This window comes from Candoia aspera, chromosome 4 (assembly GCF_035149785.1).
Source record: "Candoia aspera isolate rCanAsp1 chromosome 4, rCanAsp1.hap2, whole genome shotgun sequence".
NCBI lineage: Eukaryota > Metazoa > Chordata > Lepidosauria > Squamata > Boidae > Candoia > Candoia aspera.
The window spans coordinates 34,161,236-34,174,592 of NC_086156.1; the positions used below are offsets into that span (position 1 = coordinate 34,161,236).

The window sequence follows — 13,357 nt, forward strand, 5'->3', positions numbered from 1 at the left end:
CAGCAGCGGCGCCGGGCGGGGCTGCCTCCACTGCCCCCTCCCTTCCTTCTTTCCCCCGCCCCCTCAGATGTCGCTGCTGCTTCAGAGCGCGCCGGGAGCCAGGAGACTACGGGGAGCGGAGCCGTTGGGCACCATTGAAGTCCGTATCTTTCTCTCGCTCTCTCCTTTTCCCTCTCTCGCTCCTTCAGCTCTTTTTTAATTCGGTGATAAATAGCGTAGGAGAGAACTGGTGGGGAACCTCTGTGTGTGTGTGTGTGTGTCTGTCTGTGCCATGCTCAGCTTACATTTTATGTAACTCCTGAGAAATGCTCAGGCGTGGCCTCGTTTTGCTCTCCTCCATTTTCCCCCTCGCGGCTCCCTTTCCTTGGCGGATTGACAAGCTTGAAAAGAGGCCGCGGGGTTTCCCAGAGCGGCCTTTGGACTTCTCGGCTGGCCTCCCCGCGTTCGCCTCTTTCCTTACAAGCGGGACGGAGCGGTAACGATCGGTCGAGCCCCGAGATTGGCAACCCGCGTATTTTTACCACTGAAGTGCAAACACCTCTGAACCCAAAGAGGCATCGTCCCTGGTGACCGTAGACCTTTTCTCTCCCAAGGCCCCTGGGTATCTGCAATAAGTAGTCGAGGAACAGGCCCAGGCCGCGGGCAAAGCAGGAGTTGGAGACGTGGACTTAATTTCTAAAAAAGACTAACCGCTGAGGGTTTAGGATTTCGAGTGGCTGCTCTTGTGCTTGCAGACGTGGTGGGGCAAGACATGGGGTGTCTTTCGGAGCTCGTCGAAGTGGGGTAATGGCAGGGAGTCATCCTAAACGACCGGAGCGGTCTGGCATTTTTCATCTCTTCTGATCCAACATTCTGCGCTCTTGCTTAGGGGATTCTCATCCGGGATCACTTCCTTCCCACCCACCAGCCCTCGCTCGCGTACCTCGTGCTTAAGGCGCACTTTAGTCTGTTTTTTTTTGCGCCAGGCCTTAGTTGATCTCGCGCCATTTATTCTAAATGGAATCACGATGCACAATTGCAGTGACCTAAAACGGCTGTGAAATGTCGGGCTTTGTGGGATCTTGGTTTTTCTTTCCGTTGCTGAGTCTCATGGCTGATATTCTTTATAGGTTTGCAAATAAATCGTTCCGAATTTTAACCCGTAGAGAGGTTCGAGGAAGACTCGCACAGCCGCGCTGCAGACGTCCAATACTTATGAATTAAGTTAAAGTTACATTGTGGTTACCATATTTATGATGCATAGTAGTATCTGTAGCTTATGCAGCTGTAATTCTGAAATCCTTTTGAGTGGTTACTTCTGGTACATACATTGAAATAAATTCAGTGTTATATAATCTTGTATCTTACTCTTGCAAATATATTTTATTGTAGCATGTTGTCTTAAGGTTTTGAAAATAAGGTTTTCCTATAAACTTAAGTGTTAGATTAGAATGTATGATATACATGGCAGTGAGAAGCCAAGGTATGCCTTACAAACTCCCAATAATGCCTAGCATGATGGAGACTGAAGTTCAGCCTTTGTTAATGACAAATATATATATATGTGTCTGTGCATGTGTGTAATCTCCTGGATAGAAAAAGGACCATAATTGTATTGAGATGCCTTCCGTCATATAATGCAACGTTCCTTTTGTCATGCATTTTTCTAGTAAAAGCTCAGCAAGTCTTCAATAAAAATGGCCACCAATAAATCTACATTGGTAAGTTCATGACCATCTAAAATATGTAAGGATTTTACCACCATATTTCTTCAGATTTATTGTTGGCATCTCTATGCAAAAAGATACATCCACATCTCTTCTCCCCAGCATTATTATATTAAAATACCCAACCTGAAAATAAGGCATCTCAAAAATATACATACTCTGGCTCCAACAAACTTGCTATGTTATGCAGTCAGTTCACCTCTGCATGGGTAAGGGAATAATCCAAGTTTGTTGGAGGGGGAATAGCCTTCCCAGTAATGTGACTATATACTTAATCTATTTCTCTTATATTGAAAAGTCAACAATTGTGTAAATCTTAGGTAAAATCTCCAACTCAAGTTCTACTGGTGACTTAGTGGAATGTCCATGCAGTTTTTTGGCAACAGAAGTGGTTTGCCCCTGGTGCCTTCTTGGATAATTTTTTGACTTCCCAGTCTAGCCTACAGCCCAGGAAGTTTTCCCATCCAAGTATTAATAAGGCCTGACTCTGCTTAATTTCTGAGCCCAGACAAGGTCAGCCAGGCATTGCCACTTGCTGAGATGTGTAAATCATTACACTATATGTAAATATAGTGTAATGATATAAATTTATACATCATTTATAAATATATATAAATTTAGAGGAACAGATGCAAAACTGACACAAGTTAATGTAAAAATTCTTGATTAAAATAAATTGTTTCAAAAAATTTTTATGAGATATGGGATGGGAGGAATGGGGTCCCTGCAGTTTAGCTGGGTTTCAAAAATACATTGTCTAGCACATTTCCTGAGACTGCCTTTTCTAGCACCTTTTCTAAGAGGTAGAACTTGGAATGTTCTAGATCAGCCTTTCTGAACTTTTTGACCCTGGAGGAACCCTTGAAATATTTTTCAGGCCTTGGAACCCTTGCACATTCAGGCTCAAATATAAGCTAGAAGTTACAAAATTATATTTGTTTCATATATAGGACTGTATGTATGTATTAACAGTGTTCTTAAACTAAAAGATTGAAACTTACCTCTTTAATGTGAAGTTGCCTGAATTTGAAATAATTTTTTAAATAAACTGTGATCTAGGGAACCCCTAGTGACCTCTCGCAGAACCCTAGGGTTCCATAGAACCCTGGTTGAGAAACCCTGTTCTAGATAATGTATTAGATCAGTGAGCATTACTGATGATGAGAATCAGTGGGCAAGGTCTCTTAGCTCAGTCTTAGAATCTACTCCAGGATGAATTTCCTTTGATTTGAAGGGCTTTAGTCCCAGGTAAGCATGAATAGGACTGCAGTTGTCTGTGGAAAGGCCTCATTAAAAACAGTGAAACTTAGTTCTTCATAGATTGGATTGTTTTGTTAAAGGGGGGGGGGGTAGGGTTGCACTAAAAAGACAGAGCAGAGTCCACCATAGTCATTCCTTGGTTAACAAGTCTGGTCAACATTTGAGAACCCATCCTAATAGAATACAGTTATATCCTTATTAGTGTCCTTAGTATAATATTGCTATTTGTAGAGAAAAGCTGCTTCAGATGTAGAAGAAAGGATGAGTTGAACATAGCTTATTTGTTTAAGGCACACCCTGCACCTACTTTCTTAGAAAGACATGCTTTGGCCAATAATTTTGGAACACCTGAACTAGTACCTGTAAAAATGCTGTTTATAGGAGAAAAATATTTTTATTCAGGTACCAGTAGGTATTTTCCACAAAGTCCTATGACCTGCACCTTGTACTTTTATATATAGGTTAGAAGACAGTGTAGTTTTATTAGTAATCGTGTATTTTAACTAGGTATCAACTGAGTGGAAATATGGAAAGAGAATAGTATTTTTGTATGAAGAATAGAAATAAACAGTTGAGTTACATTGTGTTGGTCTAGAAAAGGCAGCAGTAATGTTGCATCTAAAACTCTGCCAAGGGTGCAAATACTGTATGTCAGTTTGACATACTGGTGTAACTTGCTAGGTTTGACATGAATATGCAGCTAACTATAATTTATAGATAAATCTGAATTCTAAAATATGGCCAGAAAATAACTGGTTTTGGGGTGGGAATGTAGTTGTGTATAGAGGGGTGGGGGAACATACAGTAAAATGCCATGTATGTGTATTTGTATTTTTAACCTTTAAAAAAAAAATTGTGCTATATTCCCAAGATTTTAAGTAGATCATTGAAATGAACTAGTAGTCTGACCTTTAGTGTTTCTCAATTTTAAGGCAAGATGTTGCTTATTTAGTCTATATGGTATGTAGATTTCATGTGAATGATAGAGAATGATCACTTTTATGCAGACTATAAACATACCCAATAATAACATCCCAAAGGGATTTCTGCCATTGGGTGCTGCCATTTTGTGAAAAGAGGATATCAAGATTTTTATTGATTGTGAATTTCTGGTTGTCTTTTAATGGTCAGCCAGTTTTTCTGGGTACTGTAAGCCAGTATCCAGCCTCACTGGCCCTTTCTTTGTATTTAATCTTTTCACCTCACTTCAAACTTCTGTGATGCCTAGTACTAAAAAATATATTTTTGAGATTGCAATCCTGACTGTGCTAAACTGAAAATAAACTGTCCTAAACAATGTCCCAGTGAACAGGTATAAAATTGGATCCCATGTAGGACAGATAATATTTCTATTAAAAAAACAGCAAAGTAACTTGGATAAAGAATATATTCTAATTTTCCCAAAATAATAATTCCTTCCTATTAAAAACAACAACCTTTTTTGTTATTTACATTTTTTGGAAATGTTGATCACTCATTTATATATAGTTTTGCTACTATTTTGTGAGTGGGATATTTAATACTAGCCTTTAATAAAGTTCCTCAGAATCCAAAGAAACTATCACACTGCTTTCAGACTGTTTTGATACTCCTCATTTTCAAAAGGTGGCATAAGAACACTGCTCTAAAGAAAAGATTATGGCCCTATATTGAGATTCACAAAACTTGAAATTGGGAGACCTTGACATTGTTTCACTTAATCTGGTTTTCCCACAATTATTATAACTGTGAGGATTAGTATGGACTATGCCGTCACTGTATTACCTATTTTGAATTACCCTTTATGGAATGCATCCAAAATTGTGTCCATGCTCTGCATTTGCTTCTAACAGAACTGCAACACTTCTAACATTACAATAATAAACTGATTTCAAGCCAACACATAGATAAATTACAGAAAATAACATCTTACTGAATTGTGTTTATTGAAGTTGGAATGCTTTGAGGATGATGTGGATGTAATAACTTGCTATCTGAATAATAATTGGCTGCTAAGTGCTTTTCTATGGAGTTTAATTTAAAGCCATATTCAATCTCCTTGTAAACTTCTTGAGCTTGACTAAGTTCCATTAGAGTTAACATTACTGATACAAAGGGCATTTGTGTCAGTGAAGTTTCAGTCAAATTATGTTAACTGCTCTTGCACATGTATCTTCTTGTATGTTTAATGAAAGTTGAAATGATGCATGTATATAATAATAAGATAAATGTTTCATACATAGCATCTGAAAGCCTCAAAACTGCTTTTAACTGTTGATTGCTATTAACATTGCAAGCTGTGTTTCCTTATGTATACAGAAAACTCAGGAAGCTTCTCTCTTTCTAGAACTTACCCACAATTTGTTTGGCTTGCTTTCTATTATGCAAGGTTTTTTAATGTTAATCCATAAAAAAGGAATAGCTAACAGTAATTCTGAATAAAATATTTAGGCCACTGGAATAAGAGAGGGATAAGAAATGCACAGACCTCAAAAGCTCTCATTTAAAATAAATCTAGGTCTTAATGAAGAGAGTATGAAACTTTCTTCCTGGCTGAAATAAAGGTTCAGTATAGCTGTTAAGATGTATGTGTGCAAATGATTTTGTTTTATAGCATAAAATGGGGAAGAAACAGAATGGCAAAGGCAAAAAAGTTGAAGAAGCAGAACCTGAAGAATTCGTTGTGGAAAAAGTCCTGGACCGACGTGTAGTTAATGGCAAGGTGGAGTACTTCTTAAAATGGAAGGGATTTACTGAGTAAGGAACTTCATACAATTTTTTTCTCAAATGCTTTCAATACCAGTGTTAAGTTGAACAGTTCCATTCAGATATGCTGTGAAAATAACAGACTACTACAACCAATTTCAGGAAAAGTCAAGTTCATATCCTGTAGAACATTTGGATTCAGATCTATTATGTATGGAAAATGGGCAGGGATGATGGGTTATTGTCCAAAGTATCTGGACTACGCTTGACCTAATAAAAAATATTTTCAGTATAAAACTGGCTTCCCTGCTTAACTTTGGTAAGGTTGTGATAAGTGCTGCATTTCTCGCTGGATTGTGCTGTAGCTGTATAGGCCATGAACAATGCTGCTGGAGGTATGCCTTGTACAGTGCAATCCTAAACATGTTTGCTAAGCAGTCAGCACCATTTTGTTCAATGGATTTATTTTCAAGTGTATACAGTTAAAGCTTTAATATTTTGTCCAGGCATATTCTTCAGCTGTAGGAAAAAAGACAAATTGTTAAGCATGTTAATACTCAAAATACCAATATTGATCCAGACTAATCTGGAAATTAAGAGTTCATGCTGTCAAAGTATAATGCTCGTTTACAGTGCTTAATTTACTCAGTTTGTCAGGAGAGTCTTTAAAAACTAAGAATTGACCAACTTTTTCCTTCTCTGTTGGTTGTAAGATGTTTGTGGGATTGGGTGGCTATATAATATAGCATTTCTCCTTTTAGGGGGAGATGGGCGGTGATAGAAATGTGAATAATAAATAAATAAATTTCAGGCAAAAAAAGCAAGTGTTGAATGCTTAATAATAATACAGTTTTCCACTCACCGATTTTTTAAAATGCTCTCAGGTTGCTACTTTATGTGTACTTCTACAGGCTGCATCTCATATTATGACGTTGCATAGTTCAGTTAGTAGCAGGGGTGAGCAACATTTCGGTAACCAGGGGCCTCAATTTATGTTTTTAGATTAACTGAACGCCATACCGTTAATTACATCATTAATATAGGCCATGCCTTTTATTTATTTATTTATCAAATTTGTTGCAAAAATTATTACATAATTTTTTCCTGGATTTCTAGGTAAAATTAATTTTTTTCCACAGGCTATGCTTGCTTTAGAGATTATATTGCCATGTGGGGGGGCAGTGTTCAGAATTTGGAAGACTGCATTTGTCAAGTTATAGCAGTAATAGTTGACTGCAAAATCAACAACTGGGAACTGCATGTAACATTCTATAGTATGGTTGCTACATATCGACTGAAATAATTACCCAGCAGCGTTTTAACTTGGTTTAGGTACTATAGCAACTAGTCTACAAGAAATGGGCTATAAAAAAAAAAGACTCTTGACAAATGTGTTGCTCTAGGAACTGAGCAATTAATCTGGATTTCATGTGCAACTATGGCTTGTTGATCTTCAAGTTTAGCCCTGATACAGGTTTCTATTTTTTTGTTTTTGTTTTTTTACCAACTTTTTTTAGTGCTGATAATACATGGGAGCCTGAAGAAAATTTGGATTGTCCAGAGCTAATAGAAGCTTTTCTGAATTCTCAGAAAGCTGGTAAAGAAAAAACAGAAGGTACCAAAAGAAAATCCCTTTCAGATAGTGAATCTGAGGACAGCAAATCAAAGAAAAAGAGGGATTCTGTAAGTTAATGAAAACATTAAACTTGCATTCAGGTCTGAATAGAAAGAAAGCAAGGGAGGACCATGTACACCAGGAACAGGCATCTGTTACCCCCTGGTTAAGGGCTCAATTTTCATGGGTCACTCCCAGCACGCACATGGCACAGGGATAATGCACTTATAACCTACTTCACATTCAAATTTAATCCCTTTTTACATATTTATTTTTATTTTATTTATTTTGTATGCATATGCCAGATCCCTGCACACTCTCAGTTTCTTCTTCAGCAACCCTGCTTCTGAAGTTAACTTTGTTATTGTTTAAGGAGGTCACTGTCACTCCATTCCTAAGAAATTTCTCAGGAAAGAATTTGAAAGCAGGAGATTTTATTCCTTGGGTGGTGGGGGAAATGGTAATACTGAACTCCTTCACTGGGGGATGAGAATAAGAGAACGCTGGTTGACAGGATGCCTGAGACGGGGCAGGATCTGCAGCAGACTGCAAGTGACCTCTGAGAAATGCACATGGTCTACAGGCCAGCCCTGATTTATACTATTCTGACTGTATTGATAGACCATATGCTGATTTTTTCCATAATCAGAAGATAATGGAAGTATTTAAAATTCTCTCGAAATATTTACTCCAACAGGTTGATAAACCCAGGGGATTTGCACGAGGTCTTGATCCTGAACGAATAATTGGAGCCACAGATAGCAGTGGGGAACTTATGTTTCTTATGAAATGGTAAGTAGTAGCCTGGCAATGTCAGTAGTGGATTACAGTGTGGCTTCAATTAAACTGAATAAAAAATAGTATTTTCTGTTGCTATAAACAAGCCAATAATGTTTAAGGGATATTGTAAGGTTGGTTTTCCTTTTTTTTTTTTTTAGTGTTGATAATTATACCATACTATTTAAGAAATAACAAAACATTTTATAACTTTATTTTATTGCATGTAAACTATCTGACCTGTAATATTACTGTATCTGTCCAGAATTATTAAAACTATTTTGCTCTTGTGTATTGTGTAATTTGCCACAAAAGAACTTAAATGTACACAACAGCAGCCTAGTTTCTCTCCAGATTTTTTCGGAACATGTGCCACTGACTTTGTGGTGATTAATTCTCATTAGAGCTTTAAAATTGGTAGCTGTATTCATAAATCAAAATTTCAGTCCTATTGATTGCAGAATTTATTCAAAATTAGCTACCACCCATGTTTCTCACGCGCTAACAAATTTTGAATGATTGGATTAGGAATTCTTAAAACTTCCTTAATTCTCCTAATAACTGAATATAAGGGCTGGGAATTCCATCAAAGGAGATGCTTTGAAATATGTAGAAATTGAAATCATTGAAGCAGCTGTCTTTTTTTAGATTGTACAGTTGGTGTAAACTGAGAAAAAGACATAGCTGCTTTTAATTGTTCAAAAACAGATACTTCATAGGGGCTGCTGTGCATTTCAAAGCACCTCTTTTGAAGCATGAATAACCCTTATAAATTCAAATCCACTTGCCTGAAAAAGAGCCCTAGCATGTTAATGGTGTTTTGATTGATTGATATGGCCTATCAAGTTGGTGTCAACTTTTAACAACCACATAGATAACTTTGGGATAGACATGCAGAGGCTTAAGCTGTGTGCAGTACTCTCAAAGATGCTAGTAGTCATGTTTTAAGATTAGCACTCCAGAGAAACAAGTGTGGATTTTAACTTCATGGCAGTTCAGCCATGAATAGAACAAGTTTCAATTAATCTACCTAAAGAAATGAAGAGCTGTTCCAAATTGTATTACTCTGCCTTATGATACCTGGTCCATCTGGAATTTATACATATGCTTAGTTAAAATAAAGTGTTAATAAGACCACCAAAGTTTAGGAATAATAGTGGATTACAGATGACTCATAAGTGCTGCTAATGCTCTCAAGGCTAAAGGAGAACGATTGTAAAGGTCAGTAGCAGGCCACAAAATGGTTATGTGAGCCATGGTGTGTCTCCAAATGACTTTAGAAATAGTTTTCAATATATTAATTGGACATTCTCTCTTAAAACAGGAAAGACTCAGATGAAGCTGACCTGGTATTAGCCAAAGAAGCTAATGTGAAATGTCCTCAGATTGTAATTGCTTTTTACGAAGAACGATTAACTTGGCATTCTTGCCCAGAGGATGAAGCACAATAATTGTTTGCGTTCTCTCCCTCCTCCCCTTTTTTATATATGTATGATTTTGACTTAACAGATGTGGAAAACTTACCAGTTTGGTTATTTTTAAGGTAATGTGTTTTGCATAAAGAGGAAAGCAGAAGGTTTGTGCTATTCACTTTGTTTATTACAGGAAAGCATTTGATACTGCTTCCTGCATATTAGACGAAGTGTTTTATAAAACTTGATAGTTAATAGTGATCCTTAATGGCAATTTGTTCAGATTCTCAAGTGTTTTGTAGCTCTCTATACAACAAACGTGCATGCATCTTTTCTGCCATTTAGTCTGTAAAACCATTCTTTTTAGTATTTGTGGCAAATTGGTTCTAAGGGGACCAGGTGAAAACTTCGTAGTAATTTGGAAGTGCACACTGTATATTACTTACTTTATTGTACATACTGGTGAACAGCTATCAATAAAATAGTTTTATATTCTTGTGCTTTCTTTGCCAAACTGCAGGAAGCTAAGAGGTTTCGAAGGCTATTTTGGTATGGATAACATCCACTAATGGATAGAGGCAGAGTTTTTTTCCCCAAAGAACTGCTATAACTAGACAGTTAAATGAAATGCAGTTTCTCCCACAGATGTGCAAAATAAGAAATGAGAAATTGCTCCCAGAATGCAAAACAAGAGAAAAATGAACATAAAACACTCCTGTGGTATACTGAATTTTTTTCAGTTTTTAAAAGACTAGTATCCAGACTTGATTATCACCTTTATAGTACTCAAAGTATATGGTTGAGCAATCAAATCCTGACTTAATATCCTTAAACCCTGTAATCTAATGCTTCACAAGTTAATAATTTATTGATGCCATAGTCCTGGCTTGTTTAGCAACTATTACCACTAATGCCCGATATGTACTTCACATAAAGTTATTTTAATTGATTGTCTGATAGATTTATATAGCTAGCAAAATTGAGTGGAACTGCAAAACTGCAGCAAAGAGGACTCTGTGTTGGAATATAGAACACATGCATATCATAATGGTCAATTGTTAAGTCACAATTCGATCATTCAAATAGGGTTACTGTATGCATGATTAATTTTTAAACACAAGTGCATGCAAATAACTAGCATTTTTTCATACACAAGTTTTTTAATGTGCCTATAAAAAGTATTGAGGCAACTGCCTTTAAATTTTTGCTGTATGTACTGATTGCACTAGCGATACCTCTTGAAGCTCTTCAGACAAACGGCCATATAGTCCACTCTGTGGAACAGATTTGTCAACAAGTTATCACTCACCTCTGGTATTTTTGGGTCAGTTTATGGATTCATTTGACTTTGGTTATATTCTGTGTGGGTGAGCAATAAGAACTCTTGTCATGTATTACTTAATTGTCAGGTTAGCCTTTTCTATTATAGTTGAGTCAGTGATTCCATGCATATGCTGGGTAAATAGAATGGATTCTTGAAGCTCACCATAATCACTTTTTATTAAAAAAAAAAAGTATCAACTTCTCTCATTAAACGGTAATAACAATTTCTCTCACTTCTGAAAATTACTATAAGAATAAATACGGCACCACCCTGAAAGAATCAGAGTTCTAAACGTGAAATGAGTTTACTGCCTTTCAATAAACCTATTTCCTGACACTTGAGGTTCCCTTCAATTTTTCTATAATTTGCTGATTTCTTCTATTTTGTTCAGTGTTTGTATTTCTCTCTGCTTACGTTTTTCTTGAAGTTGTATAAAAATGTATGTTTTTATGCAGATGAGCCTACAGGTAGTTCTCCGGTTACAACCACTTGTTCAGTGACCGTTCAAAGTTAGGATGATGCTGAATGGGGGGGACTTACTGCTGGTCCATGAAGTTGCAGCCACTGCAGCATCCCCGCCGTCACATGATTGCAATTTGGGCGTTTAGTGCCTGGCTCAGGATTGCAATGTTGCAGTGAGCTGCAGTCACGTGATCGTGATTTCCAACATCACATTTTATGACCGCATCACTTAGCAACAGAAATTCCAGTCCCAATTGCTGTTGTAACCCCTGAGCAGAGCCTGGATAGCTCCTAAAGCTAATGCGCTGTATATAGTCACCTCAAATGAAATGGCACGTGAGTTCGCCACTTGGTTGGACTACTGCAACACACTCTACAAAGGGCTGCCTTTGAAGACCACATGGAAGTTTCAGTTAGTCCAGAATGCAATCTCTTGGTCATTGGTGGGTACACACTAAACATGAGCATATTACAACAGCGACTCTGGCACTGCGCTGGCTTTCTATTCCATATGCAATTCAAAGTACTGGTTTTAACTTTAAGTGCCCTACATGGCTTGGCATTGACCATCTCAACTCTGACCAACCTTATGAGCTTCTGGGGAAAAAAATTAATTCTTTAAGGGGGGGGTTGAGTTGTATGATGTTGCCTTCTATTTTTACTGCTTTTTGATTGGTGGATTTTCTATTTTTTCTATGCTTCAATTACTGTTATGTAAAATTATTATTTATACTGTGGACATTTTATTATTGAGATTATAACCCACTGAGAGTGTCTCAATTATGGGTAAGAAAATTGAATAAATATATAACCAAGAACAGAAAAATTTAATCAGTGTTGGATGTTGATTGAATAAAAAAAAAGTGATCAGTATGAAATCAGTACATGAGGTGATTTGATCATGTAGAAAGAATGAATTAGGATCAAATCACAAAGCAAATATATGAAGGAAGAGTGAACTGTCAAGCAGAAGGGGAAGCCCTAGAAAGTTGTAGGCTGATGAGATCTTGAAAAAGCAATGAAAAGTTTAAACAAGGCAGTATATCAAGCAGTGTATGGATGTATGGAAGTGAGGATGGTTTGCAAGTATAGCAATATATGGAGAGTAAGTGAATGGTATTAGCATAAACTACGTTTTATATTAAAATGTTATGATTTTAATTTCTTTGCCTTGCTACAGATTGGTCATGATTAGTGCAAGTTCGAATAACGCAATATTTAATTTAGTGTAATTGTAAATTGATACCCAAAATTCAGTTAATGTGAGGCTAGCACATCTGCAGTTGAGGCTAGCACATGCAAAGTTGCAGTTGGGGTTTTCGACGCTGCTAATCTTCGTGCACAATGGACAAAAGGAAGATTCTGTGAGGAAAACAGTACAAGTTTTAAAAAGCTCATTACATTAGAGCAAAAATTTGATGTAATTGAAATACATGAATGTGGTCATAGCAACACTAAAATAGGACGAGATGTTGGAATGCCTGAATCTACAGTAGAATTTTTTTTGTTTTTATTTTGCTTTCTATAACTACTCCGTGACTTAGTTAACCATAAATTTAAAGTATATTCTTTTTATCCTTTACTGTAATATTTCATTAATATTCATATAAAATTTTATGTTTAAAACTTAATAGCTTATTTCCATCAAGCAGGAACCAATTACATATTTTCTATAGAAATACCACTGAATAATGTGAATTTGAATAATGTGGCCATTTTGTGGGATTCATTAACCACACTAATTGAGCCCTACCTGTATTTCTTAGGCTTCTACGCTTTGCATAATGCTTACCTTGAAAATGAATAGCATGATGGGTATGTATGTATGCAGCCACCTTACTGTTTAGTCCTAACTTGAAGTAATTTACATGCAAGTTAAACAGTACTGGTCCCAAAACATAGGAAAAGCCCACTTTGCCCATTTCAGTGGTGTGAGAATTGCCCACATGGTCCTACTTTCTGCTTTGTTTTTTTAACAAATGCCAGTCTATGTCAGCAATTGCCCTTTTACTCATGGCTGAGTTTTCTCAAAGCTTTTGATGAGAGATTTTGTCAAGTCTTGTCGACAGTCCAAATAATACGGTATCTATTATGTTACCCTCTTCAACAAGTTTGA

The 13,357-nt window shown here is 36.8% G+C and overlaps 1 protein-coding gene across 4 annotated transcripts; it reads left to right on the forward strand.

The window, feature by feature from the left end:
* The first annotated feature begins 21 nt into the window (after positions 1-21).
* CBX3 (chromobox 3) lies at positions 22-11,118 on the forward strand. 4 transcript variants are annotated; one of them, XM_063303791.1, is made up of 6 exons: positions 22-139; positions 1,650-1,700; positions 5,560-5,702; positions 7,169-7,334; positions 7,964-8,058; positions 9,368-11,118. In XM_063303791.1, the coding sequence occupies exons 2-6, from the start codon at positions 1,677-1,679 to the stop codon at positions 9,492-9,494; spliced, it is 555 nt and encodes a 184-aa protein (XP_063159861.1). In that variant the 5' UTR covers positions 22-139; positions 1,650-1,676; the 3' UTR covers positions 9,495-11,118. The 4 variants fall into 4 exon arrangements, with proteins under 4 accessions (XP_063159861.1, XP_063159859.1, XP_063159863.1 ...); XM_063303793.1 differs by lacking the exon at positions 22-139 and adding an exon at positions 165-712; XM_063303792.1 differs by lacking the exon at positions 22-139 and adding an exon at positions 753-783.
* The last annotated feature ends 2,239 nt before the right edge of the window (positions 11,119-13,357 follow it).